The sequence below is a fragment of the Poecilia reticulata genome, unplaced genomic scaffold (assembly GCF_000633615.1).
Source record: "Poecilia reticulata strain Guanapo unplaced genomic scaffold, Guppy_female_1.0+MT scaffold_131, whole genome shotgun sequence".
Classification (NCBI taxonomy): domain Eukaryota; kingdom Metazoa; phylum Chordata; class Actinopteri; order Cyprinodontiformes; family Poeciliidae; genus Poecilia; species Poecilia reticulata.
The window spans coordinates 870,051-880,900 of NW_007615014.1; the positions used below are offsets into that span (position 1 = coordinate 870,051).

Here is a 10,850-nt window from a genome sequence, read left to right on the forward strand (position 1 = left end):
GACATTAACGCCCCCTGGTGGATCGCTCAGGAAATGCAGGACCCACCAGCGAGGACAGAGACTGAGCCGAATCTTAAGTATTTGAGGACCGGGAGGTTCTGGCCCCCACCTGGGCTCGGTCTGAGGTCCGATCACGCTTGTAGCTCTGATGTGGTTCTGATGAGATGGGTCTCAGTCTGAACGGATCAAAGTGATTCTGAACCAGAGAGAAACTAATTTAATGATTCAGGACCAGAACCAGCAGAACAATCTAGCAACGTTTGTCAGAATGTTTCCTGATGGAGCTTCCAGAACAAACGACTTCATGATGATGAACTGGGCCAGAGGTTCTGGAGGATGACAGCAGAACATTCTGGGTCTGCAGGATGTAGGAGACCCAGTTCATGGAGTCCTGGTAAAGTTTTAGATCAAAACTTTCTGGGTCTAGTAACTTCATGATGTCTGACTCCATGTCTGATCAGATTCCCTCTCAGAACGAGCCGAGAGCCAACAGTTCTGCAGCTCAGTCTGGTTCCAGGCCTGGTTCTGTTCTGTTCAGGCTGCAGAGCACCAGACTCAGCTCAACAGAATAGCGTCAGAGGACAGACTGGTTCATAGAAGGATCGCTGGAGCTGGCCAGTCAGACCGGTTCTGCTGGTCTATGTCAGCAGCTGCTGGTGAACAATCAATCAGCACGGGTTTTGTGACGGGCCTCAGCGGCCCAGGTCATGTGACCTGTCTCTCCTCTGAATAACAAACTGCCCACAGATTTTATCTTCAAGAAAGAGAAACGAAGACGGTTAATCAGTTCAGAGAATCTCTTACCTGATCCGAACCAAAACTAAACAGTTTTCATGTCAGAGCCCAGGTTCGATTCCGGTTTGGAACCCAGATCATTCCTACTAAACCTGCAGATCAAACAGTTTTGCTCCTGGTTCAGGAGGAACCGTGGTCCTTCAGAACCAATCAGGTGGGTCCAAGTGGGTCTGGTTCTGGCAGATGATGACATTACAGCAAAGGACAGGAAAGGCTGCAGATGAAAGATTTCTGCTGCTGAACAGAACCTCCCAGAACCGGACTGGTCAGGTCCATCTGTTGACTCGCAGGCAGATGGACCAATCAGATCACACCTGGAAACTCCTGTTTACATCCTGATGGCAACCTGACTCATCATGACACTCTGATGAGGTCATAATGATGTCACATCAGGAGTCAACCTGCTGAGGTCACAGCAATGGCCATCCACACATAAGACATGGAGGAAACCACAGAGATCCATATTTTTTAAAAATTGAAATCAACAGAAAAGCTGCGGAGATGGGCCAGGTGGGGTCATGCGACCAGGATTACATGCTGCAGGTTGGACAGTTTCATGTTCGACATCAGATGGAGGACTAAAGCGACATGTGAACGGACCGAAGCGGATCCAGATTGAATATGTTCATCCAGTTCCTGAAGGTTAATCTGTTCCTGATTAACCTTCAGGTTCCTTATCAGTTCCTGATCCAGAGGAGCCTCAGGGTCTGACCGGACTGATCGGACCCAAAGACCAGCGTTCAGGTCCGTCAGAGCGGCGGGCCAAGAACCGAGACCTGAGGAACATCCGGACACAACTCTGCACTCTGATGCAACTCTCTGAACCTGTTGGACCGTCAGTGAGACTGGAACCAGAACTAGAGTGTTTACCTGTGCTCTGGTGCTGTCTTCCTGGGAAGCTCAGCTGCAGGTTTTCATGCGCCGGGTCTCTGAAACACAAAGTCTGAGTCAGCCCGAGTTGGTCCAGTGGATCAGTCGGTACCAGGTGAGCTCACCTGCCCATGAGGGAGGGGAAGCTGCTGGAAGAGTGAAGCCGAGGCTTTGGAACCGGATGAGAAGGGGGCAGAGCCATCTGCAGAGCAAGAGCACAGAGACGCATCAGAGCTGACCACTGACCTTCCTGAGGACAAGAGACCTGGCAGGGAGAGGTCAAAGGTCGTTCCCAGGTCCTTCCTCAGGAGGAAGACACACCTGGAAGAGCCAGACATTTCCCTGAACCAATAAAGCGAAGACATGAGGAGAACCAAGTAGGATCCTGAGTGATTGGATCCATCCCGTCTCCATGGAGACGTTTCCTAACATCATGGAGGAACATCCTGGACCACCATGAAGCTGTTACCGAACCAGAACCTGAACTGAACCTGAAGCTCCTCTACTGGGTCATCTGGTGGTTGGTTGTGATGTCACCAGAACCTGGACTCCTGTCTGACACACAGGCCTGGAGCGGTACCAGTACATATTCAATAGTTCAGGTGGTGCCGACCCGGAGATGGTGGTCCACTAGAGCTTCTAAACATTTATGGAAAAACTTAATCAATTTCTATAAATGAAAAAGTTAATCAGCAGGTTTCAGTTTATCTCCTACAAGGACAATATGACTCCTTCTGTCAGAACTGCCTGTCAACAGAACCGCTTGCCAACAGAACCCAGAACCTCCAGTCTCCATGTTCTACTAACTCCCAGTTTGGGTTCTGGATCTGTGGTTCACCTGAACAGGTAAACTCTTTCTGAGAAACGGAAGCAGATCTTACCTTGCTGTCGTCTCCTCAGAGGCTCCCAGACACCTGCAGTTCACCTGTTCACTGGTTCACCTGTCTGTTCCCGGACCTGTACCGCTACCCGTAGCTCACGTGTGGACCAGGTGTGTCTGCTCTATTCTTCTCTGCTCTAATAAACTGCTGCAGCTGGTTTTCTGTCTCTGTGAGGACACACTCTGCAGAACTCTCCAGACCGAAACAAAACCCGGTCTAACATGCTGAACTTCTGAAGTAGTCCAGAGATGTTTCCAGAACCAGACAAAATATGATCCAGAGATCCACAGAGCCCAGGTTCTGATCCGGAGGGAGAGTTCAGAACCTGCTAGCTCAGAACTTTCAGAACCAGAACTTTACAGAGGACGTTTCACCAGAACAGCTAATCTGGGTCTAGATTGCCAGTTCCTCTGAGACAGTTTTACAGAGCGGTCTCACCTGTTCTACCTGTTGCAAGAATGTGGGCGGAGCTTCCTCTAACTGTGCCAAGTCATGTTGCTGTGTGTGTGTGTGCATGTGTGCATGTGTGTGTGTGTGTGTCTGCGTGTGTGTGTGTGTGTGTGTGTGTGTGTGTGTGTGTGTGTGTGTGTGTGCGTGTGTGGGTATTTACCGTGTCAAACCTGCATCAGAATCAGAACTCTAGATTCTGGTATCGGTCCAGGAGTCTCAGAACCTTCAGGCTGTTTGTGGTTCTGACCCGCTGATCTGATCTGCAGAACTCCCTGAGAGCTGATGATGATGATGATGACAATGGTGATAAAAAGTTACCTGTCGGACAGCAGGTCCGAGACCTACTGAAACCCGATCCAGCTGGTCTGAAAGGTTCTGCTGTACTGGTCCGGTTCTGCGAACTTCAATTGGCGTCAGAGTGAGACATCCAACCCAGAGAGAATCTGTGGTTCTGAGAACTGGGACTAGATTTAATCTGTAGACTTTCTGTTAGACCAGGCCCCTGTCAGGCCACGCCCCCATCAGACCACGTCCTGTTATACCACGCCCCTTATTTCCCATTCCATACCATACCAACTTTATTTATAAAGCACTTTAAAACAACCACAGCTGATACAAAGTGCTGTACATTAAAACACAACATAACAATAAAAAAATAAAAACGTACAGTTTAAAAACAAACAAACATACAATTTAGAACTAGATCCCGCTGGAGTTGAAAGCCAAGTAAAATAGATGGGTTTTAATACGGGCTTTAAAAGTCTTAAAACCCATCTGGGTCTCAGCGAAGCAGCACCACCTGCAGGCCCACGTTTGGGTCATTGTAGTTCTGAATCTGGCCTAAAAGCAGAACCATCTCTCTGGCACCAGAACCGGGACTGTGTTCCTGCTGTTGGGCCAATCAGATCCGGGTCAACTGGTTTTGATCACAGAGGCATCAGATAGAGAGTCTGGCTCTGTCAAATCTAACTGGGTTCATCTGAACCTGGTTCAGAACCTGTGATCAGAACCATCCAGTAGCTCTCCACCAGCAGACAGTGAGTGTGGAGCTTTGGAGTCCTCTGGGCTGGATGCAGCGACTGTAGGCTCTAATATAACTGCTATAACTATTCATTTTATAATATTATAATATTGAAAAAGATTTATTTGAAAAAGTTTTACTTTATTAGTATTTCATATTTCAGTCTTTAAAATGCCAGAATGTATTTAAATTCTAACTCAGATTTTCTGATCAGTTATTTCAGAAACATTTCCACCAAACTCTTCCTCAGGGTTCAGTCATGGAAAAAACATTGAGGTGTTTCTGCCATCTGCTGCCCCCTGCTGGTTCCTTAATGCCAGCACAGTCTGCTTCACTCCAGGACCAAAACAAGGACCAGTACCAGGACCGTTACCAGGACCCAGGACCAGGAACAAAACCAGGACTAGAACCAGTACCAGAACCTCTCATGTGGTTCTGGTTCTGGTTTAGTTAAGCCTGAGTTTAGAGTTTTGTTACTGACATGAACTGAAGTCAGTCTGAAGCTCCCACACTTCTGTGTATGTGTGTGAGAGCGTGTGAGTGTGTGAGTGCGTGCAAGTGCGTGTGTGTGTGTGTTCTGGTTTAGTTATTCTAGTTAAGACCATTTTTGGTATATTTCTATCCTTGTGAAGACCGATGGCATTATGGGGCCCAAAGCCCAGTTCTACTGCGCTGACCCCGTGGTTTAGGGAAAATGTCTGGGTTACGGATAAACACGTTTACTAAAATGAATCCTATACAAGGTCCTCATATGGGTAGAAGAAGAAACTGGTGTTTAGACCCGACCCACTTCCTGTCAGAGGAGAGACGGGGCGGGCGAGCGAATTGAAAACAGACCTCCTCTCTCTTTCTCGCTTGCCCAGCTGGATCAGAGTCAGACTGAAGAGTAGCAGTGAGGAAGAGGAGCAGTGAGGAAGATCCAATAGAACCGAGGAGTGGAGTTTCATCTGAAGGTTTCTAATTTTTCTTTCTGTAAGTTTTGCTGATTTTGCAGTTCTGAGGTTCTGCTGGTCCAGTTGGAGGTTCTGTCGGTACAGCTGGAGGTTCTGCTGGTCTGGTTGGAGGTTCTGGGTTTTAAACCCGAGCAGTCTGGCAGGAAAAGTCTCTGTGTGGAGTTCAGCTGGTTCTGATCCGATCCCCTCCATGGCTGCTCTGAAACTTGTTTCAGGTCAGGAAGTTGATCCACAGAGGATCTGGTCCCAGATCAGCAGCCGGCGGTTCTGATCCGGTCATCCAGAACCTCCGGGTTCCTAAAGAACCCGCCTAAACTGCCAGAACCAGCAAAACTATTCTGACAGAATGACATCAGGACCGGCTGAAGGGTTGTAAGATGGATGGACAGCTCCAAATACATGGACCGGACCGGGACCGGAGCTGAACCCAGATCTGCATCTGGACCTGTAACTGTAACTGGACTTAGATCTGGACCCAGAACCGGACTTAGGACAGGAGGTTCTGGAGATTCTGCAACTGGGCTTGGTGAGCTCAGAGACCAAGATGGAGGCTGCTGGCGCTGTGACATCATGAGCATCTGCTGCTGACCCCAGACAGTCACATGACATCATCATGACATCATAATGACCTCAGCTCACTTTCTCGAGTCCTGAGCTGTGACAGCTGCTGGTTCTTTTTCTGATTCTGCTCACTCTTTCTTTCTCTGTCTACAGGTGTCAGAGGTCATCAGTCTAAACCAATCAGGTGCCAGACAACAGGTCACATGGGGCGCTGACAGCCAGGTGAGAGTGACATTAGAACTGCTCTGTGACTGGCTGTTGCAGGTTACCTGGACAGAAGTTACCTGAGGACGAGGACATAGCAGCTGCTCTCTCTCTCCTTGCTGCAGCCACAGGAAATACCTTCTTGTTTATTTTCTTCTTCTGTGGTCGAGGCACATTCTTTCCTCAGCCTGGACCAGCTGTGATTGGCTGAGCCCCCAGCAGGACGAGCTCTGATTGGACAGCTGCCCTCCGGCACAGTGAGGGATTTGTTCCCGTCTGTCTGAAGGAGCTCAACTGCTTTAACAGACGCTGCCTCCAAGAAAACCCGCCAGAACCAGAATCTGGGTCATAACCAGGCCTTTCCCTGTGGTTCTGTTCAGCAAACTGTCTGAACAGAACCACAGAGATGGAACGGTTCTGGACCTGGTCCCGGTCCAGCAGACGAGTCAGAGTAGCAGATGAGTTCAATTCATAAAACTGAATCAGAACCTGATAGACTCGTTAAGAGGCTCGTTAATGACCTGGCAGATGAGTCTGAACCTGGGTCTGATATAAACATTCAGATCAGTCGGGATGACCAGATTAATCTGGATTAGAGGATCCTGCCAGGCAGATCAGAGCTGATCAGAGGATTGATGGAATCTGATCAGTTGCAGGTTTTCAGGCTGAAGCTGGAGGCGTCTGAAAGTTTCATCTCCAGGCCTCGGCTTCTAACAGACTTTTATTGTGAAATGTCCATCAGGACCAGCAGCCATGACGGCATCCATCAGAGCCACAACAGGAAGTCTGAACCTCCTGCACTTCCTGCTGGGTGAGTTTAAGAAGCTTCCCCCAGGTGAGGCCTTCTATCTGTTCCAAGGAACTGGACCAGGTTTCTACGGTCGGTTCTGTAGAACCCTCTACCGGATGTCTGGCTTCTCCGTCACATCATTGTGGTTCTGACCAACCGGAGCTTCCTGTCCGTCTGTCCAGGTGTGTTCCTGAGCCATCCTGAAGGTGGCGTGGCCCTGGAGCTGCTACCTTCCTCCCCAGAAGTTATCCTTCAATCACAGTCCAACTTCTCCGTGGTGAGCTTCACCTGCCCGTCTCTAGGCAGATCCAGCTGTGTGTCTCTGCAGTGCCGCCTGACTTTCTGTCCACAGGTGTGTTCAGGGTGGAGTGAGGTGAAGTGGCACTTGCCTCAGGACGCTGACGGAGGTCCAGAGGTTCTGGTACAGATCGATGGCTCCAGCCGCATCCTGCAGCTCCTTGGCGCCACCTGGAGGAGTTCTGGCAGGTACACCTGCGAGGAGCCGTCTGCTGATCAGAGCCGTGTGGTGGACGTCTTTGTACCTGGACAAGGTAACTGTCCTCAACAGGTGCATGAGCATGGAAACCTGGTGGGGTTTCAGAGTGTCTGCATGGACCAGAACAACCCTGATCCAGTCAGAACCACTCTGATTGGACCTGCAGGCTTCTGTTTTATGCCTCATCATGATGCAGTGGAACCAGTGGAACCAGTGGCTTAAACTACTGGTGAGTCCAGAGAACCCAGAAGACCAGTCAGAGAACTGTAGGTCTTCTGGGTCCAGCAGAATTTTAGCAGATCCATCGGGTCAGAGGGAGGTCCGCGGGGTCAGAGGGAGGTTCGCCGGGTCAGAGGGGGATCTATTAAGCCCTGATGAAGCACATTGTTGCAGCTCTCTGATGTTCTGGAGAAGTCTTGGTGGACACAGCAGCTCATCTGTGAACCGATGTTGAGAGAGGAACAGAATCCTCTCGTCCTTCAACCTGTTGCTTCATCTGGACCCTCTTGTCCTGATAGTCCTTTGGTTCCTCAGACGGACTCGTAGTCTAGCTTGGACTGAACCTCACCTATAGTGCAGGAGCTGCAGCTGGTGGACCCCCAGGCTAGCTGGTGAAACATGTCCACCTTCCTGAAGCTTCTCCAAACCCAAAGTTTATTCAGATTTTCTCCTGCTCTGGCTATCTCTATGTGAGAGAAGTTTCTCCATCCAGCCGTGAGGTTCTGTTGGATCATTCAGACCAAATGTTCAGTCCATTTGTTGGTTTCCTTCCTCAGGTCCAGAGCAGTGGTTCGTCCCACAGAGTTCCTCTCAGGTGTACAAGCACTCAGAGGAAGGTACCATTCCCTGCGTGGTGTCCGACCCAAAGCTCAACGTCTCTCTGTTCGAACGACCCGGCAGAACTGCAGTGGGCGGGGTCAGATATGTGCCAGCTCTGGGTTTCGTGGGATGCCTCAATGATGCAGGACATGTCTGTGTGGCGACAGACGGAGACCAGGAGAAGGAGTCCCAGGTCTTCTATGTCTTCACTGTCCTCGGTAAGGACACTTTTACTGACCCGAAACATTCTGGACCCACCTGTAGTGACCAGCTGTCTCTGTCTCCGGCCTGTCCTCAGAACCGAAGCAGATGGAGATGGAGCTGTCAGTGTCCAGCCAGGTCCTGAAGCAGGGGGAGGTCCTGACCATGAACTGCTCCGTCAGAGACGTGGACATGGCCTTCTTCACATGGACCTTTCCCCGCAGACAGGTAGCCATGGCAACAATACTGAGTGAATAGCAGCAGAATGACTCTTGAAGACTATCCTTCTTTCTTTCTGCTTTCTGAATCTGGTGTGTAACAGTAGGAATTGATTCACTGAGTCACAACTCGGACTCGGCTGTAGGCAACCTGGTTATCTGGCAGGTGGAACAGAGCCGAGGACTCAGGGAATCTGAGTCACAGCATCTCTGTCATGACAGAGGTTCTGGGTGTATGGGGGGTCGGACCCCTGACCCTGGCATGCATCTCAGTACACTAGAGTACGTGGAAGCCTTCAGAGTTAAAACATGGATGAAAACCAGAGCACCATTTTTTTTTGCATTTTATCTGAATGGTGATGTTCAGTAACCAACTGAATGGTTTCTCTACAGGAAGTAGAACCTCTGACAGACATCCTGTCCAATGAAATTCGCTCATTCATTAACATCTCCAAGGCAACAGTGTCAGACTCAGGTATGTGTTTCTGCAGGTCTATCAGATCCTACACGCCACTGCAGTAAGACTCTTGACACCAAGAGGTTGCTATGGCAACTGATGATGCTGCTTTAGTTGACAGCTTGTTACCATGGTGGCTGTTTCCTGCAGGTGTTTATGTGTGTAAAGCCCAGGACTCGCAGTTTAGATGGACCGTGAGGAAAAACATCACAATAACTGTTTTGGGTCAGTAGCACACACACGCAATCATGTTTTCATCACTTGTGGGGACTTCACATTGACTTCCATTAATTTCTACAGTCTAACCCTTACCTTATCCTTTACCCTACACCTAAACATCACAGACCTAACCACTAACCCAAAAACAACAATTTCCCTCATGGGGACCAAGAAAATGTACCCACAAGGAGCAATGGTCTCCATAACCCCACGTTGTAGACAGAAATAGGTTCCTATAAGAATATAAAAACCTGGTTCACACACACAGACACATGAACAGGTACAGGTAACTCCTCCCTCTCTGCAGACAAAGGTTATGTCTACCTGTGGCCCTCAGGTGAGACCAACATCTCGTCTGTAGTCCACCACACCGTGGAGCTGAAGGTAGTGGGTGACGCCCACCCCACCCCCACCTTCACCTGGTCCAGGCTAAACCAGACTATCGCCATGGAAACCAGCTCCATCAACACCACTCACCTGACCAGTAGCAGGTATGTGGAAAGATTCGTTCATAAGTTTAGTGCAGTGAGAGGTGGAGGCCCACACCTTCAGCTCATCCGGGTCTGTAACCTGACCTGGCGCTGAGTGGAGAGGAACTGGAAACCCTCTGGCAGGTTGAGGTCAGGAACCACAGAGTTTAAAGTTCAGGGTTCTCACATCAACATCTGGTGAGAACAGCTCTGTGGTGACAAAGTTCTCCTTCTCAGGTAGAATCCAGCTGAACTGTCCACTGTTCTCAGCTGGGACAGTCACTGAGTCCTTCCTTCATCAGACGGTGTTGGTCCTCCCTTAGACTCTAAAACATTTTATCCAGTTGGTGGTTGGTTGGTTGGTGGAATGATTGGTTAATTGCAGGTATGTGAGCACCCTGACGCTTCATCAGGTGCAGTTGGACCAGACAGGAACTTACACTGCAACTGCATCCAATGAGGACAGCAGAGAGGAGATCATGTTCTACCTACAGGTCACAGGTGAGAGAGATGTGCTGACTGGTCAGCTGGGGGATATTTACCCATCTGTGAGTTCACCTGCCAGTGTGTTCTTGTCCAGCTCCTCCAAGGATTTTGTCTCTGTCAGAAGTTGATAAGAAAGACATCCTGTGTGTCAGTGAGGGAGTACCAACTCCATCTGTTACCTGGTACATCTGTCCACGTTCGATCAGGTAGACACTCATACACACAGATGAAATGATGACCATGTTTCCATGGTAACCTTTTGATTTTTCCTGGTGCAGGTGCAGCAATCTGAGTGACGGTTGGAGGAGCCAGTTAGGGGCCTTAGAACAGGACGTCACCACAGTGATAGAAGGAGGCGGTACACTGGTAACCATCATCATCACAATATGGGAGGGGCTGACTTACCAATGGCTAACCACCCGTGTGTGTCACCTGTTCAGGTAAAAAGTGTGTTGACTCTGAAAACCCTGGACTCTGTGTCGGCTGTTCGCTGTGAAGCTACGAATGCAGCAGGAGAACGAGCGCGAGACCTGCGAGTCCTTCGCACCTGTAAGTACTGCTGGAGTACCGAAGTACATCTGTGGTTCAGGGTGAATCCTCCAACCTGAACCATGCTGCAGGATGATCCAGGCTGAATCCTCTGTGGTGTTGAGGATCCATCAGCTGCTGAACCTCAGAAGGTTCATCCTGATACTGAGCTGAAAAGCAGCTGGTCAGACATGGGAAGGTACCTAAGCAGGAGGTTCAGGTGTACTGAAGGTGTACTAGAGCTGATAGGTATTTTCCTAGAACCTACATAAAAGAACCACAGACAACGTATATGAATTTCATGACAAACTTTGCAAAGGAGAAGACTCTATCAATTGCTCCTCCGAGCCGTTCATAGAGCGTTCTGAAAATCTTTGGGTAGAGCTTGTCTTTTATTTTCAAACTTCAAAGAGGGAGGATAGGCAAGATAA

At 49.4% G+C, this 10,850-nt stretch overlaps 2 protein-coding genes across 6 annotated transcripts in view; one reads left to right on the forward strand and one right to left on the reverse strand.

Annotated features, from left to right (window-relative positions):
- LOC103459901 (arf-GAP with Rho-GAP domain, ANK repeat and PH domain-containing protein 1) overlaps positions 1-3,442 on the reverse strand; it is a 13,860-nt gene extending 10,418 nt beyond the window's left edge. The window contains exons 1-3 of one of the 3 annotated variants that reach the window (XM_008401833.2): positions 2,547-3,074; positions 1,791-1,867; positions 1,666-1,724 (exon numbers count right to left, since the gene is read on the reverse strand). In XM_008401833.2, coding sequence (XP_008400055.1) covers positions 1,666-1,724; positions 1,791-1,867 — 136 coding nt within the window. In that variant the 5' untranslated portion in view covers positions 2,547-3,074. The other 2 variants (XM_008401835.2, XM_008401834.2) reach the window with 2 other exon arrangements.
- Positions 3,443-4,864: 1,422 nt separating this feature from the next.
- The window catches only part of LOC103459902 (platelet-derived growth factor receptor beta-like), a 16,726-nt gene continuing 10,740 nt past the window's right edge, over positions 4,865-10,850 (forward strand). Inside the window, exons 1-14 of one of the 3 annotated variants that reach the window (XM_008401836.1) lie at positions 4,865-4,970; positions 5,685-5,753; positions 6,478-6,546; positions 6,708-6,802; positions 6,878-7,076; positions 7,798-8,058; positions 8,139-8,269; positions 8,653-8,734; positions 8,867-8,941; positions 9,243-9,426; positions 9,791-9,906; positions 9,986-10,097; positions 10,170-10,257; positions 10,332-10,440. In XM_008401836.1, coding sequence (XP_008400058.1) covers positions 6,489-6,546; positions 6,708-6,802; positions 6,878-7,076; positions 7,798-8,058; positions 8,139-8,269; positions 8,653-8,734; positions 8,867-8,941; positions 9,243-9,426; positions 9,791-9,906; positions 9,986-10,097; positions 10,170-10,257; positions 10,332-10,440 — 1,510 coding nt within the window. In that variant the 5' untranslated portion in view covers positions 4,865-4,970; positions 5,685-5,753; positions 6,478-6,488. The other 2 variants (XM_008401837.2, XM_008401838.2) reach the window with 2 other exon arrangements.